The 20,462-nt window shown below is 53.0% G+C and overlaps 8 protein-coding genes across 8 annotated transcripts; 5 read left to right on the top strand and 3 right to left on the bottom strand.

Annotated features, from left to right (window-relative positions):
- Positions 1 to 933: 933 nt before the first annotated feature.
- NCS54_00437400 (Hypothetical protein) lies at positions 934 to 1,596 on the bottom strand (the record flags this gene model as incomplete). Its single annotated transcript, XM_053149914.1, has 1 exon — positions 934 to 1,596. One exon carries the CDS (start codon positions 1,594 to 1,596, stop codon positions 934 to 936), a length of 663 nt encoding a protein of 220 aa, XP_053005889.1.
- A 1,791-nt stretch (positions 1,597 to 3,387) lies between these two features.
- Positions 3,388 to 4,197, bottom strand: NCS54_00437300 (HEME-HALOPEROXIDASE domain-containing protein; the record flags this gene model as incomplete). The annotated part of the gene is made up of 1 exon (XM_053149913.1): positions 3,388 to 4,197. The coding sequence occupies one exon, from the start codon at positions 4,195 to 4,197 to the stop codon at positions 3,388 to 3,390; it is 810 nt and encodes a 269-aa protein (XP_053005888.1).
- A 1,094-nt stretch (positions 4,198 to 5,291) lies between these two features.
- On the top strand, positions 5,292 to 5,829 carry NCS54_00437200 (Hypothetical protein; the record flags this gene model as incomplete). The annotated part of the gene is made up of 2 exons (XM_053149912.1): positions 5,292 to 5,755; positions 5,808 to 5,829. The coding sequence occupies 2 exons, from the start codon at positions 5,292 to 5,294 to the stop codon at positions 5,827 to 5,829; spliced, it is 486 nt and encodes a 161-aa protein (XP_053005887.1).
- A 448-nt stretch (positions 5,830 to 6,277) lies between these two features.
- Positions 6,278 to 6,789, top strand: NCS54_00437100 (Hypothetical protein; the record flags this gene model as incomplete). Its single annotated transcript, XM_053149911.1, has 2 exons — positions 6,278 to 6,417; positions 6,501 to 6,789. The coding sequence occupies 2 exons, from the start codon at positions 6,278 to 6,280 to the stop codon at positions 6,787 to 6,789; spliced, it is 429 nt and encodes a 142-aa protein (XP_053005886.1).
- A 2,941-nt stretch (positions 6,790 to 9,730) lies between these two features.
- NCS54_00437000 (Hypothetical protein) lies at positions 9,731 to 13,591 on the top strand (the record flags this gene model as incomplete). Its single annotated transcript, XM_053149910.1, has 9 exons — positions 9,731 to 9,820; positions 10,093 to 10,171; positions 10,264 to 10,739; positions 10,801 to 10,985; positions 11,039 to 12,222; positions 12,273 to 12,950; positions 13,000 to 13,175; positions 13,232 to 13,355; positions 13,404 to 13,591. 9 exons carry the CDS (start codon positions 9,731 to 9,733, stop codon positions 13,589 to 13,591), a joined length of 3,180 nt encoding a protein of 1,059 aa, XP_053005885.1.
- A 1,554-nt stretch (positions 13,592 to 15,145) lies between these two features.
- On the top strand, positions 15,146 to 16,037 carry NCS54_00436900 (Hypothetical protein; the record flags this gene model as incomplete). The annotated part of the gene is made up of 2 exons (XM_053149909.1): positions 15,146 to 15,392; positions 15,448 to 16,037. 2 exons carry the CDS (start codon positions 15,146 to 15,148, stop codon positions 16,035 to 16,037), a joined length of 837 nt encoding a protein of 278 aa, XP_053005884.1.
- A 97-nt stretch (positions 16,038 to 16,134) lies between these two features.
- Positions 16,135 to 17,901, bottom strand: NCS54_00436800 (Hypothetical protein; the record flags this gene model as incomplete). Its single annotated transcript, XM_053149908.1, has 3 exons — positions 16,135 to 17,023; positions 17,082 to 17,809; positions 17,857 to 17,901. The coding sequence occupies 3 exons, from the start codon at positions 17,899 to 17,901 to the stop codon at positions 16,135 to 16,137; spliced, it is 1,662 nt and encodes a 553-aa protein (XP_053005883.1).
- Positions 17,902 to 18,815: 914 nt separating this feature from the next.
- Positions 18,816 to 20,462, top strand: NCS54_00436700 (IMP-specific 5'-nucleotidase 1; the record flags this gene model as incomplete). The annotated part of the gene is made up of 5 exons (XM_053149907.1): positions 18,816 to 18,840; positions 18,906 to 18,941; positions 19,082 to 19,237; positions 19,288 to 19,593; positions 19,642 to 20,462. The coding sequence occupies 5 exons, from the start codon at positions 18,816 to 18,818 to the stop codon at positions 20,460 to 20,462; spliced, it is 1,344 nt and encodes a 447-aa protein (XP_053005882.1).

The raw sequence follows: 20,462 nt of genomic DNA, 5'->3' as shown, positions 1-20,462 counted from the left end.
TGTCTGCGGCATTTGTCGCCATCGTTGCTATCTGCATTCTGCGGAATTCAGCCCGGTCTTGCACTATTGGCTCAACCTTTCGGGACTTTACTTGAGACGCGTCAACTTACTTGCTACATCGTTTGGTCTATGGCGACTGTGATACTTCGACAATGTTCCAATCCGGTCTTTTTTCCTGGTGCTTCGACAATATCAACGCTTGTGTGGATCAAACTTGAGGACGACAACCCGGTTCAATAATCGAGCGTGTACACCAACCATACTGGAAATTCTTTAATCTGGCTTCGAGGAACACCAGGTCTTGATGATGCGGATGGCTGGGTCCTTTTTTTTTCTTCTCTTCTCGGATGATGATGAATGTTTATTTGGGCAGCTCAGGGAAAGGGTATGGGTATGATGATGGTCTCTGGTGGTTGGCTTCTATGTGGTCTTGTTCCGTTATCTGGTATTCCGTGACCTCGGATCCGTGGATATTTCCTGTTTGGATCTCTTTACTGTTTCCTCCTCTCTTTTCCTGTTGGCATCTTTTAATCGCTGTTCTTGTCTATTTGACCATGGCCCGGACTGGACGAATGGAGTTTATGGTTGGGAATGAATCTTTCTTTGTCTGGATGGAGTGGAGTGGAGTGGTTTGTGTGTGTTCATGTCTTTACATGTCTTGAGATTGCGTCTTGACTTGGCTCGAGTACTTATCATTGTGCATTGCAAAAGTCTGTCTGTCATTGGAATACAAAGCGTTGGCAACATGGTCAATTGACTAAACAAACATTGAGCCCCTGCATTCCTCCTGCCGTGCCATCCAAATCGCATCAAGATCCATCTCCATCAAGTCACCCAGTCCATCACAGCTGCGGCCTACCATCCATCACTTGCCTCGACCAGCCTTGCTATTCCCCTCCATCCCATCATGTCCGCTCTTGTCGACATCCGTCCTCAGCGGTCGCGGGATTCGCGCGAAGGGTTCATCCCAGGGTTCATGAGAGGGTTGTTGTTCACGAACGGGCGACGACCACGACGTCGGTACGGATGGTGAGAGTGAAGGCGCTGGTGGATACAATGCGCGGTGTGATGGTGCCTCGGAAGTTGATGAGCAGGTCGAGGAGGGGGTGGTGGCACGAGGATGCCATCCTCGAGGAGCATCTCGATCACATCGCGGACCCAACGCTCCGCGCGGCGAAGGGCCTCATTCGGGGGGTCAGACTCCAAGGGGCAAAAGGGGACGCCGAAGCCACGAATCAGCATACGAAGCCGGTTCAAGTCATGGGCGGCAATCGACCCGACAAGCCTGCTGTCAAAGACCATGGCCAGCTGTTGGATCGAACTGACAGTGTCGTTCATGGCGATCATCATTGGTTGGGCGAGACCAAGAAGATGGAGAACATAGAAGAAGAACCCAATAGATGGCTGAGGACCGGTTGAGACGAAAAGCTTATGATGGCCGCGGGGGGCCTCGACTTGAAAGACCTGAAAGAGAGTGGGTTCTGGTTCAGGCAGCGAAATGGCAGTGGACGGAGTGGACAAGGGAGACGCCGAGGAAAGAGTTGGCGAGGGGGAAGGGGAGTCCTCAGAAGAAGAGGAATCGGCAGAGAACATCATGGTGTTGAGTTGTGCTTCTGTCTTGTTGTTGGTTGTTGGTTGTTGGTTGTTGGTTGAGGAAGGTTAACCATGAGACAAGAGGGGACAAGCCCTAGATATAGCCATTGGAGAAGCAACTCTGGGATATCCAGGTGGTACCGACGAGAACACGACAACTCCAAAGATAGCTAGTAAATTCCGTGACGGGCTGACCCGGACGGCCTGCACGACTCGGTTGATATCACAACAACCGTGGTCGTGGCGATGGCCGGCCTCGGCTCGCAAGCCTGGTGCCATACGGGGCTAGGTTTCGGAGGCTGTAGGCTCCAGTGAGCTAGATGTGTGCATCCGCTGTTGCCCGGGGTGCCTCCTTGTTTTGGCCCCGACCTCTGATGGTGATGATGAGTACAGTGTTGAAACTGGGTCTGGTCTTGAGGGAACAAATGGAACGGTGTATACGGCGCTCGTCGGAAGGTCCGCGGGGAGCCGGAGTTTGTGGTAGAGGGAGATGAGGCAAGAAACGTAGACGAGCATGATGAGTATCGGCCATGTTTGACGTTTGAACCTCTTGAACTTGGGGTGCTAACACGACTGTCAGTCTCTTTCCATCGATCTAGATAGTCCCTATGACATCAGTGAGGTGTTGAAAAGACATGATCTCGCACACTGGGCGGACTTTCCACCCTCATGGCCTCGTTACACGAGGCTGCATAAATCAGGGCGTGACCTCAGTCAGGGACGTACATACCTCTGCAGGCGCTCGGATCGATTACCAGCATGAGCCTTATCCCGGACATGGAGAGATTCTGCACGTATAAGGGCGCATATTGGCGTTTTGGGAGTACAAGTGGAACAGAGTCGAAGCGCAGAGCCTGTGGGCAGCCTAGCAGCCTTGCAGGGGAGGTTGGGGACGGATGCCTCTTCTGTTGGAGCCGTTTGTCAGTTGCCGAGTCACCTCAGACGCTTATGCTCGGGATGTTAGCGAGACGGGTGGCTGCGTGGGTGTAATCAAGCATGAGCAAGTTTTGTCGAGAATGTCGAGTCGTTGACGAACACGTCAGATTGGGCTGGAGATGGAGGGGGGGCTTCTTGTCCGTGCTGTTGCGGACAGATAGGAAGAGATTGGATGCGAGAAGTTGTTTGTGTATGTCTGTCTTGGAGTTGTGGCGCTGCAGCCAACCAGGGCTAACCACAGTATCCGAACGGAATATGAGCTGGAGGGAACTAGCGTTAACAAGAAATACGAGTTTCTGAGACAAGGAAATAGATTGCCTATTGCCTTGGAGTACTCGAGAGAGAGCAGGGGATGAAGGAAGACAACCAACCTATTGAGGGGGAGGGGGGAGGGGGAAAGAGAGGGAGGCGATGATAGGAGACACGAGAATAACCAATTATTGACGGAAACCGCAAGGCATCGACTTATGCAGTTGCCTCATATAGGCCGACTGCATCTTGCAGGGCAGCACAGGGCAGCACAACACAGTTTCCCCGGATGGGAAAGAGCCACGCACGCACGCTCTAGACGCTCCGGTGTAACTGCAACTTCCCGTCTCGTTTCCGACCTCAAGTAAGTATCGACCTATCTGGCAGGTGGCACATGACTACCTACCTTCCAGCTAGTGCTGAAGCATTCCCCGCTCTTGAGCCCTCAAGCGGGAGCCGGCAGGAGATGGACTCCATGCATTGCTTCATTCTTGACCAAAACACCCACACATGACACAGAACCGTGAACACCGAGATACCGACACTCGCAGGGAGCTGGAGACACAAGCATATTCGTTCGTTTATTCATTATCAATCAACCCGAATCATTCAGTACTCCAGTCCAATCAGCTTCTTGATCTTGTTCCTGGCCGTTATCAACGCAATCACGCCAAACCTCGTCGTTTTCGCCTTCCACCCCTCCTTGATGGGCAGCCGCTCCTCCAGGAAGAATGCCCTGGCATAGTCGCACGGAACTTCACTACCGTTCCCAATGACGTTGAGCACGAGTGCAATCTCGGCACACGAGAGGTCATGCTCGAAGGCTCCATACTGACAACCCGGGTTGTCGGCCTTCTGTCTCTCGATACGCCGCTTGCGCAGGTCTCCGAGGTCTTGAGCCGTGATTGTCTTTCCGTCCTTTGCTGAGGCGAGGAGATCCTCGATGAGGTCCTTCTGAGGGGTTCGGTTGTCGCCCTGCTGATGATCACGCCGTGTAAGAGAAATGTCGTGCTCCACGACATTGGGCAGAGCTAGCTGATCCAGGTTCAGAACTCGATGACCTTCGGCGTCCTCTTGCCCGGGAGTCCGCATGCCGAACTTTCCAAAAATGGACCATGGGTCGCTGATCGTGTGCCAGACGCTCTGCAGAAACGTTCGCTGAGGGACAGGGTCGTTGTGGAACTTTGACGGTGCGCGTTCATTGAAGATGGGATTGGCAAAGACGGCGCCGAGCGCCTTGGACAGACCGACAGCATCCATGCCGGCGAGAACCTCTTCAACTCGCACGTTGCGCCCGTCGCGAGGTAGGTAGCCATGGTTTGCGAGACTGTTGATGAGAGGGCAGGGGCCACGTAGGTCACCAGGCCGAGAGGGAGCGTAGGTTCCCTTGGCGAGCTGTTCGGATCCTTCGTCTGCCATGGCTGCTTGCTGGACAAAGACTAGAGATGAAAGATCCAAGAGAAAGATAAGTGTGCGAGAAGAGGGGAAGGTGATGCTTCACCTACCACAACTCCTCACCTCTTGGGTCACCGTACCATGCCAGCCACCGGTAAGCACCGTTGGCTGTGCGCGCCGAGAACGTGACGCATCTACAGGCTGGCGCGATGTGGCACAACGTCTTGCTGTGTCCCAAGCACATGGGCTTACGCCCAGTCACAGATGAGGTCTCAGATCCTACTGCACAGTAGGCGAGTCTGACGCCCTCAGGTGGCCTATGGGAGCCGGCGAATTGTCAAGCAGCCTTTCGATAGATGCCGGCAGATGCATGCTTAGCCTCGCTCAACTGGGGATAGAGGCCGTCCCAGCTGCAGCTGAATATCTTGGGGGAGCCACAATAACCGACAACCAAAAGTCCGCTGCAGAGAGCTTGTTTGTCTGGAGATCCCGGGTTGCGGGGACCCTAGCTTGAACTGAGACATGTTGGGCTCGGACGGGCTCATTCTCAACTTTAACCTCTCTTGCTTCAAGGCTTGCATCTATGCATCAGCCCGGTTTCAAAGCTGTCGGTGCACGAGTTTTCTTTCAAAGCTGTTAGCCATGGCGTCATTGTTCCCATCGCCGCATTCACGTGCGACTGACACTGCAGGCGATGGGTCTATACATGCCTCTCACGCCTAAGCGGGTGTCAGCACTGGCAGTCCTGCCTCGAGAACTTACACGGAGTAACGCAAACCAGCATTCCGACAATGATCTCGCCTTGCATCGTCTTTAGCCTATGGTGGTATCTCCCATGCCGTTGGACTGATGATGATCTGACAGGGAGGTAGACGGTGACACTTCACCTCAGCCCTTGTTCCAGCCCCTCAATCATGGGAATAGTCAGCGAGTGTCTTTGCATCTCTCCGAGTAGCCGCATTCCTTGTGGCGGTTCCGCATGCCGACGGCTACCTTGATCGGTGTGTCCTCTGTCGTCTCATTTTGAAAAAACGGGACGAGATGGCGATAAACGCGCTGGATGAGGTCCTCAGTCCCAGCTTCGAACCTCTGCCGATACATGAGAAGCACAAGCTGGAATGGGCTCGCGAGTCACTCACGGGCAAATGTCGAGCTGGATTTCCCAAACTAATGAAAAAGGTCGAGAACTGGCCGGCCACACCGACGTGATGCTCAAGATAGCCGAGTACCTTCTCCCCAAGTACTTTACACTGGATACGGAAGAGTCTTTGCTGCCTGAGGAAATAGCAGAGCCTTCCTTTATTGCCTCGGAGCCTGTGTGGGGATGCTTCAACGAGTTTCAAGGTGTTAGGTACGCCGGGTTATTGTCTAACCAGAAGGATTCCTTGCACGACCTGACCATTTACAACCCCCAAGATGACAAGACTGCCGATGTCGTATACAAGGCAATTAATTGCATCGGGGTTGTCGATGTTATCTTTGCACACTCATCAGAGCCAGTCAAAGTCGACGAAGCTCTCAGCATTTGGTGGAGGGTATTCGCCATCAATTACCAGGTCCTCGCATGTATGCAAAGTTTGACGTGAAATGCCGCTACCCAGCTAAACTAAGCATGGTTTACTGACTCGAATTAGGGAGTCAAACTACGTTGGATAGGTCATGGTAGGATCAGCGGTCCTTGGCGTCCATGGGAAGTTGGCGAGCAGTGCGACTGCCTTTGCGTCGAGACGGCAGGGCTAGTCCCTCATCAGCCTGTCTGCAAACCATTGCACTTTGAGATGTACTCGGAAAACTCATATGACTGTCTTGAAGCTATTTCGCCCTTTGTCTGTAATGGACAAAGTGTCGTGGGCTACTCTGCGCGTGTGTCAGGTCTGGCGGGCGTTTTCCTCAGCATCCACGCCCATGAAACCCGGCAGGACACAGGCATGTACGATACAGAACCTGACGATGATGTGGCTTGGCTCTGTATGCCAATGGATGATAGCGAAGTCATGGCTGAAATCTGGGAGGGCGTGGCGACAGACGGGTGCATCTAGTCCATATGGGTGAGTTTGCTTCTCTGGATCTATCCAACTCGAGCCAACATTGATGATATGATTAGATGAAGACAAACAAGAACCAAATCTTCCGTATAGAAGATGCCTCGCGCCAGCCGACCGGTCTCTACGACCGCGTTACCTGGACACTGGTTGACCAGCCCAACAACGAACCCAGCCGAGCCTTCCTTCAATACTGGAGACTGTACGGCATCAGCCATTTGGGCATGCGGATAAACCTGGCATCTCAGGGATGCTCTTGACCTGTGCTGACGGTCGTTGTGAGAGGTTGGGTGAAGTCCGGCTCGATGGGCTCCAAGAGCCTGTCATGAAAGCTGAGCGGGACACGATTTGGCTTGGTTTCAGACACGAAGACGTCTGGACGGAGGATGCCAGCCCTCATTTGGCCGAGATGGCATTTGAGCCTTTGGACATGGCCCCCATGGATGTTCTCGAGATGCCACTGAGAGAGCTGTTGGACTGGTGGTTCTCGTGCTATCAGTACTACTTGATCTCTGGTGATCAGACTAGTCCGCGGCCGGTTTCCACGTCGCCGCGCGATTGGGCCTATCATTGAACCTCACGAGATTGCAGAGCAGATGAAAGGTTGGGGTTGCCGTGGTGCTTACAGATAGGATGGGTTGGGTCATACAAGCATGGAAGGTGAAAGATTTGCCAAGTTGACAACAAACAAGGTGAGGGTATAACAAGCATGGTAACGTACCCAATTTGAACCAGTTTCATCCTCTTGTTTTGAACTAACACAATCTTTCAAATCGGGGTTCTGAGTTAGCCGGAAAGTCGCGGGGGCACCACATCTTCGGTTGGCGAGATGGAGGAAGCCAGGGATGAACTTGGCCTTTTAACACTTTCTTCTTGATTTACTTTTGGAGTACGGTGATTGCAGCTTGAGCATGTTGCTTGCCCTTGCTTGCAGAAATGAGGGTTTGTTGGTTGCGGTGGAGAGTATGTTGAGGGTTGGTTGCGTGTGTTCTTGTCCAAGCTTGAGAGCCGGCCGCTACACGTTCATGAAACTCGAGACAGCTGCCACTATAGATGCGCAGCTCTTAGACAGTATTTAATGATGGCTATTGGCCTGTTATTCTACAGGCTGGCACGGGGTGAGTACCACCCATCTTGCTTGATCCAAACTCTGAACACGGAGGGTTTCAAGTTCATGGCGCTCAAGTTGGACAATGGCTTGGCTGTTCATGACACAATGACTCTTTGCCATGTGGCCTTGGGCAACGCTTCCTCTGCAGATGACGGAAGATTCTCCTTCGGTGGCGCCCCTTTGCCGGCAGCTCTGTCACAGCAGCGAATGCAGCTCGGACTAGACACGGGGATGATCGATTGACTGGACTTGTACGAAAATGAGAGTCTTGTCTTCGACTCGGATGATAATGCGAGATTTGGTTACACAGGGTTTAAAAGGTGCTGTGTCCATATCATACATGGCCTGCGATAGTTTGGGCTGACACGGGCTCCCGTGAACGTGGAATATGGCAAAGGTTCATGCTCAGCTCATGCTCATGCTCATGCATCATGGGGAAATGTGGACCCGGACAGAGTATTTGGAGACAAGTCATGCTATGCACCTCGTTAAGATTGCGTGTCAATGAAATGCTGTACGTATTTTGACAGCATCTCCAATCTCCAAGTCAGCATACTCTGACCCCGAAATGACGAGACAGTCCCGACTTTCGAAAAAGAAAGGCTGACCACTTGGAGTTTCTCCGTCTAAGCCAAAGGCGGTGAGCGTCAAGTCCGCATCCATCCATGGCAGGTGGGGTCATGCACATGTTTTTGTGGTGTTGGACCCTGCGATCTGACTGGATTTGACCACATTTTTTTTTCTTCGTCTGGGTTCAGGCTTTTGTTGCTCTATTGGTTTTTTTTTGCTTCAGTTTTTATGCATTTCATCAGTCATGCAATGCAACCGGAGATTATCCGCAAGAGTCGGTGACAAGAGACACTCTGCATGTTTGCCATCCATGGCCTCTTGTCACTCCCCTCCATCCCCCCTCAGCTGAAGCTAATTAATAATTCGGGGACTACTCTAGGCCCTTGCTCGTTGAGACAGCTCCATGTCTAGGGCACTGTCCTCTGGGGAAAGGCGCGCCGAGGCTCGCAACCCCTCTAGCTGTGCACTAAGCCCCTAAAATGAGGCCCCTACTACGTAGAGTGATCGGCCATCCATGGGTGACCCGTGCATTGCTCGTGCTTTTCTCGTGGAAGACTCGTGGTCATCGGTACCTGCTTGGGGCGGGTAATATTGGGCATCCCTCAAGTATTACTGTACTGTACCTGGCCGGTACCTAGAATTTTCTATTGATTATGGGTGTGCCTGACTCGACTCTGGTGCTTGACTGCAGGCGGAAGAAAAAAAAAACCCTTGCATTGAGTGGCACATTTTGCTTGGATCTATTTCCCAGCCGCTCCTACCTTGGCGTCGCTAGTCAGCGTGACTGCTGCTTTAGCACTGTTACTGCGACTGCGACTGCTACTGCTTGATTGCTCCTGTCATTGTTGTTGATTGATGCCAGCCCAGCTGCTCCTGCCTGTCTGTTCCTGCTTGCCGCGTTCCGCTGCATCTGGCATCCATCGCATCCATCGGCATCGAGACAGGTCCCAGTTGACGCTGTCAGCCGTGTGTCAATAACAAGCCTGCATCATCATCACCATCACCATCACCCTCGTAGCTGTTTCTTACTGGGTCTTGTCAGTTTGAGGCTTCATATTTTTTTTCCTTTTTCAACGTCAAAACACCCTCCACGTTATTATCGTCCATCCCCCACAGAACAGACAGATAGAACAGGTCAACCTTTTGGGCCACCGTGAAAAAGTGCGTGTGCGTGTGTGTGTGCGTCGGGTGTGTGTGTTTTTTTTTATTTGATTTTTTTTTTTTCCTTGGTTCCATCCTCCGTCCTGCCGCCGTCTCCAGCTTCCGCCGCCGAGCGACCGAATTGCGTCCCACACAACCCGCCCGTAGCCCTACTCGGTCCCAATCATATCCTCCATCTCCCATCTCTTTCTCCCCCCAACCCCTGGAACCTGAACCTGGCCTTGCCTTTTGCTCTGCGCACACTCGCACACGGACGGTCCTTGCTTGGTACCTACCTACCGACCTACCTACTTTCCACCTGCTACTTTTTGGGCTTCTCTAGACGTCCATCGGGACCTAATATTTCCTTCGGCCACGACAAAAACAGCTCCTGCTGCTGAAAGCTTCAAAGGGGAAACACTCGGACCTTGGATTCTGCATCACACCGTGGCCCGTGAGCCTCTCGAGACTGTGGACTACCTACCTAGTTAACTAGCTGGAGTCTTTTTTTCCCCCTTCCTCTGGGTCTCTTTGGGTCGTCTCTCGATGCCCCGCCATCCGCCGCTCGCCATCCTGATCCAGACTTGACAGATCCTGATTCCGCCTCTTTTCTCCGCCGCTTCGCTCGTCTTCCCTTCCTCCCTCCCCCATCGTCCTCGGCCTCGACGTCGACTTCTTCCATATCCACTGCACCATGGATATCGCCGCTGTGAGGTCCTTGCTCGCCGCCAGCTTGGACCCTGATGCCGACAACCGGAGGCGCTCTGAGCTTCAGCTAAAACAGGTGCGTCTTTGCGTCCCTCCCGCGTTTGCCTGCGTACATACGGATACCGCCCTCGAGCAACGGCTTGTGCTTCTGCACCCGTTGGATGCCGTGCCCGCCCGCCGAGTCGCCCGGCCGATGCGGATGCCTTTACCTCGACCCTTTCCCTTGATTTGATGCTCTGCGTTTGATCTGTGTCGACCGCTTTGCAGCTGCCCGCCTTTTGCGACGCTCCGCGATCTTGAAGGACAAAGAGGACCTTGCGTGCTGACTTGGATCCTCTCATCGTCTAGATTGAAGAACAGCCTGGCTTCCTCGAATGTCTGCTTGATATTCTCCAGAACGAACAAGAGGCTAGTGTCCGGCTCTCGAGTATGTTTTCATCCAATCTTCCCTCTCCCCCTCCATACCGCCGCATCTTTGAGGCTCCTCACCCAAGTTCAATCCTGACAAACTCCTCCCAGCCGTTATCTACGTCAAGAACCGGGTCAATCGATCATGGTACAACAACGAGGGGTACTCCACCGAGCCCCCCGCCGCCCTCATCCCCGAAGATGAGAAGGCTCGCGTGCGAGACCGCCTCCTGCCGATTCTTGCTGCCTCCGAGGGCCTCGTCCGCCAGCAGCTCATCCCCGTCCTCCAGCGAATCCTTCAATATGATTTCCCTGCCCGCTGGCCGCGGTTCATGGACTTCACCCTCGAGCTCCTCAACACAAATAACCCTAGTTCCGTCCTCGCTGGTCTTCAATGTTTGTTGGCCATTTGCCGCGCCTTTAGATACAAGTCGACAGACAGCGATGATAGGCAACACTTTGATAAGATTGTCGAGGCCAGCTTCCCCCGCCTGCTGGCCATCTGCAACGAGTTGGTGAACCAGGAGAGCGATGAGGCTGGCGAGATGCTCCACTTGGCATTGAAGGCCTACAAGCATGCGACTTGGGTGCGATCTCTTGGATAATTCTTTGGTATCTCGAAAGAGCGTGGGCTAACCATGATTACAGCTGGAGCTCTCTCCCTTCCTGCGACAGCGCGACGTCAACATTGCCTGGTGCACTGTTTTCCTCCACACCGTATCCAAGGTCTGCCCCGCCAATGCTCTCCAGGGCGACCAGATCGAGCGCGAGAAGCATCACTGGTGGAAGGCCAAGAAGTGGGCGTACTTTAACCTGAACCGCCTGTTTATTCGGTATGATTGCGCTCGCTCTCCTATGCTCTGCTGTGTAACTGACGTTTCCCAAGACACGGCAACCCCGCGAGCCCCGGCAAGGGTGACGAGGCCCTCCAGTTCGCCAAGGACTTCATTGCCAACATCGCTCCCGAGATCCTCAAGCACTACCTCCAGGAGATTGAGAAGTGGGTTGCCAAGACAATCTGGCTCAGTCGACCCTGCTTGTCTTACACCCTCGTTTTCCTCGACGAGTCGGTACGACCCAAGGAGATGTGGACTCACCTGAAGGCGCATCTGACCAACCTCGTTACTCACTTTGTCTTCCCCGTCCTCTGTCTTACCGAGGAGGACGTTGAGCAGTTCGAGGAGGAGCCCGACGAGTATCTCCACCGAAAGCTCAACTACTTCGAGGAGGCTTCGGCTCCTGATGTCGCTGCCACCAACTTCCTCGTCAACCTCACCAAGAACCGCCGGAAGGAGGTCTTTGAGATCCTCAAGTTCGTCAACGTCGTCGTTACCGAGTACGAGGCCGCCCCCGATGACAAGAAGAACCACATCGCCAAGGAGGGTGCCCTGCGCATGATTGCCACCCTGGCTCCCGTCATCCTGAGCAAGAAGAGCCCCATTGCCGACGAGGTGGAATATTTCCTCGTTCGCTTTGTGTTCCCCGACTTCTCGAGCCAGCAGGGTTACCTCCGTGCGAGGGCTTGCGACACCATCGAGAAGTTTGAGCAGCTCAACTTCCAGGACCAGAACAATCTCCTGACCATCTACCGACACATCCTCGACTGCATGGCTGACCCTGCTCTGCCGGTTCGTGTCACTGCCGCCCTCGCCCTCCAGCCTCTTATCCGCCACGATGTCATCCGAACGAGCATGCAGCAGAACATCCCCACCATTATGCAACAACTGCTCAAGCTTGCGAACGAAGCCGATATCGATGCTCTCGCCAACGTTATGGAGGATTTTGTCGAGGTCTTCGCTACCGAGCTCACCCCCTTCGCCGTCGCCCTCAGCGAGCAACTCCGAGATACCTATATGCGAATCGTGCGCGAACTTCTCGAGAAGGAGAGCAAGGTTGGAGATGATGGCGAACTTTACAACGAGTACGACGACAAGAGCATCACTGCCCTTGGTGTTCTGCAGACCATTGGCACCTTGATCCTTACTCTGGAGAGCACCCCCGATGTCCTCCTTCACATCGAGGCTGTCCTCATGCCAGTTATTAAGGTGACCCTGGAGAACAAGCTCTATGGTACGTATCAGCGTGTCCCTTTGACGTGATGCATTGGCTGACCAAATCAGATCTGTACAACGAGGTGTTTGAGATTATCGATAGCTGCACCTTTGCTGCCAAGTCAATTTCGCCTACCATGTGGCAGGCGTTTGAGCTGATCCACACCACCTTCAAGGCTGGTGCCGAGTACTACCTGGAGGACATGCTCCCTGCCCTGGACAACTTTGTGCAGTTTGGTGCTCCCCAGCTGGCCCAGAAGCCCGAGTACACCCAGGCCCTCTACTCTATGGTTGCCGACATGTTCACCGAGAGCATCCAGGGTGGAGTTGAGAGGATATGTGCCTGCAAGCTCGCCGAGGCCATGATGCTCAGCCTCCGAGGACAGATTGACTCGTGTGTTGAGGGCTTCATCAACATGGCCATGAACATCCTGGCCAACCAGGATGTCAAGGTTAAGAGCTACCGCATCCACCTGATGGAGATGGTTATCAACTCGATCTACTACAACCCTCTCCTGACTCTCCAGGTTCTCGAGAACAAGGGATGGACAAACCGCTTCTTCAGCCTCTGGTTCGGCAGCATGACTTCTTTCACTCGCGTTCACGACAAGAAGCTGTGCATCGTGGCTATCTCTGCTCTTCTTAGCCTTGGTCATGAGCAGGTTCCGGCTAGTGTCTCGGTTGGCTGGCCTAGGTTGCTGCAGGGCATTACAGAGCTGTTCCGCACGCTGCCGGCTGCTCAGAAGAGTGAGTTTAATGAATGATTACACCAGAGTGACAGACTAACAAGTGATAGACCGAGAAGAGGCCCTCCGGGACGATATCCACCTCGAGTCTTCGTATGACTATGGTGAGGAGGATGAGTGGGATGATGACGACGCCAACTGGAACGCCGACGAGGAGGATCCTTCTACCGAGACACCCGAAACCAAGGATGAGAGCACTGCTTACCTTAACTTCCTCAACGAGGAGGTATGTTGTGAACCCAGCATTTGTGACGAAGATGAGGCGCTGACAAGAACACATAGGCTCAGAAGTTCAGCCGAGCCATTGATGATGTTGAGGAGGATGATCTCGGCGAGGATACTGTCCTGCTCGAGTCTCCTCTCGACAAGGTTGAGCCTTACCAGCTCTTCCGTGCCACGTTGATGAGTGCGTAAGCCCTTTGATGATTGAAAGACATGCGCTGACTGTTTCCAGAAATGCAACAAGAGCAACCCCAATTCTACGCAACCCTGGCCGGACACCTCACGGCCGAGGACCAGAGCGTTATCCAGACCGTCATGGTCAAGGCTGACGAGATCGCTACGCAGCAGGCGCAGCTCCTCGCCCAGCAGCAGGCTGTCATGGCCGGCAACGTGGGTGCGCCCAACGGCGGTGCCAGTTAGATGTGGATAACGTTATGTGACAAAGAAGGAGCCAATTAGTTGCGTTTTTTAGTTGTGTTTACCCCCCTATTTTTTACCTATATCCCCTTTCTCTTTCACGTCAGGGCAGGAGTCAAGATTCCCCGGAGATGCAGAGGAGGAAGAGCAGAGCAGAGGCGAGGTGAGGCGAGGCGAGAGTGAGTTGGGCCCGAAGCAAAAGAAAGAGACTTAGAAGGTGCAAACAACGATGAACCCACCTGCTGGAGATCCCCTCAAAAGAGTGCCGTGGGTATGATTGGTAAGGGGAGATTGGATGTATTGAAAGAGACTTCGACCTCGGGGTCGGGACGCGGCTGGGGATGAGGTGCGCTTCAAGGCATCCCGTTCCCATCAGGGGAGAAGAGCTTGGAGGGCGAGTTGCATATGGCGAAGCATGATGGCGACCTAGCTAGGTAGGGGGGAGCAAGAGGAGGCTGCGACTATCGATTGAGTGATGAATCCGTAGTCCGAACGGCATATCAAATAACCAATAAGTATAGTTCCAAGATGTCTATCTCGCTCTGGTGATGGTCCCGCACGTGGTTGGTGGTTACGCAGCAGTCGAGGTAAAGAAATGACTGTAAGTCAAGGGTCTCTATGCTACTCTCGAGCTATGATGCTGTCTCTGTTTGTTCAAGTCCTACATTCACGTTGTGTCAACTTGAAACCGTTGCTATCATCGGGTTCATACTACATTTCATCATGGAGGGAGCTATACACTTGATGATAGATAGTTGTTCACTCATCTGTCTTCACTCGCCAAGCTCTATCGCGCCATCCCAGCTGAGAAGGGCAAGTGAGGCAGGCACCAGTTTCCCCATTAACACAACACGCTTATCTCTTTCTGGTTTTCTCTTCCCACCTAGGTAGGGACTTGAGCCCATCATCGGGCGTTGATGGCAGTGCTCTTCAACGGGCATTCGGGTTCCGGCTATGCATAGACACGGACAGGTACAGAAATGACGGTCACTGGTCAAACCCCCAAGGTCAATCCGAGTCTGCCGCCAGCATCAAGATGTAAAAAGGCGGCCAATTCGTCCTTGCCCAAGGCAGAATGAATGCGAAAACACAGAATCAGCCCTACGATCGGCTCTCGGGTCCTGCCAGCGGCAAATCCTTCCCTCAAATCCTACAGCACGGTAGTCAATAAGCTCATCTCATTTCCCAAAGGTCTCGTTCTGGGTTGCAGTGATGAAACGGGCCCAAGATAGCGTCGCCAATCGCGTCAAGCCCCCTCAGGGACAAGGCGTCCAACATTGCGGTGCGGTTGGCCCCGTTCTCGGGCGTGGCGCCGGGAGGTGGCAGGGATATGTCACCTCGAGTGAAGCAATCTTGGTAGGAGGCTTACCCAAACATAGGTTGATGTTTCTAGAGTTGAATGAGACGGGGTATGGTTTTTGAGGCTAGATGCTTACAGGGCGGAGAGTGAGAATATAGTATGAGCTTAAGCTTTGTTGATAAAATGGATCTTGCCCCGAGGATGAATGCTTGGGTGGTGATATGGACAATTCCTCTCGTTGTTGGGAGGTTTGAGCCATGATGAGATTGATTCTACAGCTTGGCCTTGTTCTGCTTGCTGCAGCATGTGTTCACTGCGAGACTGTCTTTCAACGGCCACCTGGTCCAGGACCCAATGGAGATTATCGCGATGATCCCATCTACGAGCTCGGGCAGGAAATCGACCTGATCTGGGAGATGGACTTTGAAGAGGCGAGCATTGTCATCTGGCAGCAAGATGTCGACAAGATCTTTGGCGACAAGTCGTACTACGCCGAAGTAATACGTAAGTAGGCCCTTAAATTGCCCAGACGGGATGATACTAATGATGGCTTGGGTAGAAAACACAAAGTCGACGAGATACACTTGGAAGGTCACCTACGATGGCTTCTCTGTCGATCACGATCCAACACTGAGCAACGTCTACTTCTTCCAGTTGTTTGACACGGCAGGAAATGCGAGGCCTATTACGTGTCACTATTTCAACATTACCGATCCCAAGACGACGAGTACAACTTCTGCTGCGACTACGAGTGCGACAAAGACGGCTTCAAAGACTTTTACAACTCGTACACCTAGTGTGACGGCTGAGAAGGCAGCGACAACTTCGCAGGTGAAAGAGAATGGAGAAAAGGGTCTTTCGAACGGTGCTATTGCTGGTATTGCCGTTGGAGCTGGGATGGGCGGAATATTACTCGGTGGGTTGGGCTTTTTGCTCTGGAGACGTGTTCGAGGTGGGGGAGGTCCAAAGACACTGAGATCGCCTGATGACGACAAGGAGGTTGTGTCTGTCTCGAGTCCTTCGGTTGGTCCGTACCATCATCCTGGACATCAGTCTTATTATCAGCCGCAGGCGCAGGAAGAGCCTGAGCAGCCTCAAGAACGACAGGTTGGGGGGTTGCATGAAGCGCCGACTGAACGATATACATAGGAGCAACGGAGGCTAAAGTTGGTGACAAGAGCATTGATACACGAGCTAGCGAATATTTACCTCTATTTAAACTATACCAAGGCTCCTTTTTAGTATTTCACAGCTTCCCATTCATGATACTACCCATACTCCTATCAGCTGCAGCCAACGCCGTTCCAACAAGCTCATCCAGCTCCTCCTGGCTCTCGATGCCCACACTGATACGGACCAAATGCTCGACGACGCCAAATTCTGCAGCCCATTCCAACTCGGAGTAGTGCGCAAACAAGGCGTAAGCACAGCAGAGTGTAAAGTTTGTTCCCAGACTCGGTCCCTTGGCCACGTCTAGCGCATCATGGAAGGCGATGGCGGCCTCTGGTTTCTTGAAGCGTATTGACAAAAGATAGCCATACTCTTTCCCCGGCCGTTTGAACCGTTCGTATATATCTTGTGTCGGGTTACCCTTGGGATAGTATACTTGATCGACCGAAGAGTGTTGCCTAAGCATGTCTGCTATGCGTTCTGCGTTTCGGCTCGCGACAACGACTCGTTTTTCAAAATCAGCGCTGTTCTCTTCCATGAATATCACATCCAATGGAAAGTATGTGTCAATGGAGAGATCTTCCAGGACTTTCTTCATGTTTGTAAAGAGCTTCGACTGCGGATTCAGGGCTATGCTTCCGCCCATAACGTTGCAAGCACCGCTAAACATCTTTGTCAAGCTCGTACACGCCAAGTCGCACGACGAGATGAGGTCAACATTGACCGACGTAGCGACAGTGTCATCCACGACGAAGAGGAAGTTGTACTCGTTTGCGAGTTTGTATAGTCTGTCCAGATCGACGGAGCCGAGGAGTGGGTTTCCAGGGAACTCGGTGTAGAGTGCGTCGAGCTTCATCCCCGCTGCCAAATCTGACTCGAGTTCAGAGAGGGTTGCGTGGCCGTAGAGTTTGCAGTCGAAGCCGTGGACTTTGCTCAGGACCTTGAAGGTATCGACGTAAAGAAAGCTGGAGGTGGAGGTGAGCTGAGCCCATACAAAGGGAACATGGTGGTGTGTCGACTTACCCGAATACTGCAACTCTCAAGGTTTCTTTGCTACTTCCATGGAGACGACGAACAGCGTCGGCAGTGTGACTGATGGCTGACATGCCAGTTGGGTATAGAAAGACGGCGTCTGTTGCAAGCTTGTTGGTTTCTGTACTCAGCAAGTCGCCGATTCGTCTTTGAAGGGTGATTTTGGCATCATGGGACTCTTTCAGCGGCAGATCAACGCCAAATTTCCTCTTCCCACTGTTCAGGAAGGGTGCGTGCTCCAGCCAGTAGGTTGCTCTTCGAGTCGAGACACCATAGCCGGTGTGCTGCCAGAAAGCTTTGGCCTCGACAGCAAGTTCCTGAGGATGTACCACGGCACAAGTCTCTCCAGCGCTGGATTCAGGAGCCTCTAGGGGAACAGCGTCGGGGGTACGTATACTTCCGTCGAAAGTGATTTGCACGACAACAACAGGACGGTCCGTGTGAAGCTGCAAGTATTTCTTGCCCATGTCGGCCAGATGATAAGCTGGAAAGAGCATAGCCGATCGCCCAGCCTCAGCTAGCAACGACCGCAGTTCTTTCGTCGTGTCATCTGCAGGTATTTTTGATGCTGTCCATGCGAGGAGTCGCTCCGAGAATTCGCGGACGATGAGGGGGACGAAGAATCGAGGGTATCCGGTCTTCATCTGGGCGAGAAGCTCAGGATTCCGCTGGGCCCAGGCTAGGGTGGCTTTCCATGTTGGGAGATAGACGCTGACGGCCTTTGTGTGTTAGTGGGTGAGCATTGGAGATGTTTGTGTTGGCTTACATGTTTGTCGCCAGGTGGGAGGGGACTTCCTAGTTGCGCCTTCATTTTTAAGGAAGGAGATATCGACGAGTATTTAGAAGTGGTATTCGGGCGTCAATTGTCCATCTCGAACAGTGATTGTTCTCAATGTGTCTGGAGGCAGCTTGGGCACATCTTGAACAGCTTCACGGGTAAGACAGCATCAGGCCAGAGGCAGTATTTAAAGGATACATGGTCAATTCTTCTTGGTCGTCACAGCGACTCTCGCTACAGCACTTGGTGACGTGTTGAACGGATCTTGCAGATGGTTCAGCACGGGAATTTGAGACATACATAAATAGTCCAAGCCGATATGCTTAGCCATGGCTGTTAGCTGTGCTTTAGCTGTGGTCTAGACAGATGTCAGCACGAAATGGTCGAGGCGCAGGTCACATGCCAAGGGCCTTCTTTGTGATTGAGTTGAGTGGTGTTGCAGTTGAAGTTGTGATGCAAATAATCAAGAGCTTGCCGCTGATTATGGTCGAATACAAGAGCAACATGACTATTCGCCTTGAAAACGAACTCAAGAGTGAGGCAGCTCGTCTGTCTAGGGTAACCCTGACGATGACGAAAGATGCAGCATTATCATGAATGGATATGCCAGCTTGTGCTAATGCAGGACGGATTGGCAGGGGCAGGGCAATAGCTCCGGGCCAATCACATATCGGGAATGGTCTAGCTTGGGGCAACAAGTAGTGGGGTCGGTGTTCCCCGCTTAACGGCGGCTGCCGTGGTTGCTTGCGTCGGACATGACCACCTGCCGGGCACCTTCCTCGACGGTCTTGACCATCTTGACCACCTTGACCTTTGACTCACCTTCATCTCGACAACTTGTCTTTGACATAATCTTTGAGTTTTGACATACACAATCTTTAATACCCAATTTAACGAATACCCATACACCACCTGTACTCACGTCTATTCTCTTATCCATCGCAGCCATGACTACCCGTTACCGCGTCGAATGTATACACATCCCCTCCCTTATCTCGTCCAGTCACCATGGTTACACAGATACTGACGACACTCAGATGCCCTCAAGACGCACCGAAGAGACCAATTTATCGGTATGTTCTCTACCTATTTCGACACATAATCCAAACATTTCCACTCTATCTCACCCATCATCCCCTCCTTCTCCAACTCGCCCCTCCTCACCTGCCAACCACCATCACCGCCTTTCACCACCCAGCTAACCAGACAACAGAATGGGTCAAAGGCCTCCTCGCAGTCCCTTTTGTTCTTTACTCTCAGCCCACCGGAGTCTTTGGAGATGGTCCTAGCGTTGCTCAGATGGCCGACGAGTCTCACCGCCGTTATGCAGAGATTATGCGTGATGTTGAGCTCATGATTGATGACCATAGTAAGAGCCGCCCCCTCGATCTGCCTCATCACGCATCTAACCGTGAGAAGTCGCCCGTCAGCAGGACAACAACTTGCTCCCGTCCAAATTACGGATGCTGGTTCCCACAGCCGGTCCCTTCTTTACCCGCCTCCCGCTTGAAGCAGCCTTCAAGTACCAGGATAGGAAGCGGTACATCTCGTCAAGGAGATTTGTTGCTCCTTCATTCAACGATGTCCGCCAAATCCTAAACTCGGCCCAGGTCATGGCTGTGACCAACGGCGCCCTCCAACTTGCCACGTTCGATGGTGACGTTACTCTGTACGACGATGGGTGCAGTCTCGAGCCGTCCAGCCCCGTAATTCCCCGTCTCCTCGGTAAGATGCATCCCCAACCAGTTTCAAACGCCATCTAACCAACCGCAGACCTTCTTCGCAAGAATATCAAGATTGGCATCGTCACGGCTGCCGGGTACACTTCCGCTGACCGCTATTACGATCGCCTCCACGGTCTGCTTGACGCCATTGCGGAGTCGACTGACTTGGACCCGATCCAAAAACAGAACATCATCATCATGGGAGGCGAGGCAAACTATCTGTTTGAGTTCTCGCCCTCGTCCCCTTACCGGCTTGCTCCCGTTCCCCGAGACGAGTGGCTGACTCCCGAGATGGCCTCCTGGTCAGATGCCGACATTACCACCCTGTTGGATGTCGCAGAGTCTGCCCTCCGTGATTGTGTCAAGACTATGAACTTGCCGGCAGAAATCATGCGCAAGGATCGGGCTGTCGGCATCATCCCCAAGACACCTGAAACCCGCATCGCCCGCGAGAGTCTCGAAGAGACTGTGCTTGTCGTCCAACGGATTCTTGAGCTCAGCAGCCTTGGATCCACCGAAGAACGCCCTGCCAAGCCTCGTCCCTCTTCCTCGCCACCTCTCCCGCCCTCAGTCGTGAGTCAATCTCGGCGAGTGCCGTTCTGCGCCTTCAACGGCGGACGGGATGTGTTTGTCGACATTGGCGACAAGAGCTGGGGAGTCACGGTGTGCCAGCAGTGGTTCGGAAGCAGGGAGAACGGAGGTGCTATCCGCGGCGAGAATACGCTGCACGTAGGCGACCAATTCTTGAGCGCTGGCTCCAATGACTTCAAGGCTCGGAGCGTTGGTACCACGGCTTGGATTGCGAGTCCCGCTGAGACTGTGGAGCTATTGGATGAGCTTGCTGATCTGATGCAGAAGAAGCTATCTTGA

Source organism: Fusarium falciforme, chromosome 3 (genome assembly GCF_026873545.1).
Source record: "Fusarium falciforme chromosome 3, complete sequence".
In the NCBI taxonomy this organism is placed as follows: domain Eukaryota; kingdom Fungi; phylum Ascomycota; class Sordariomycetes; order Hypocreales; family Nectriaceae; genus Fusarium; species Fusarium falciforme.
This window is presented reverse-complemented; position numbering and strand designations above follow the sequence as displayed.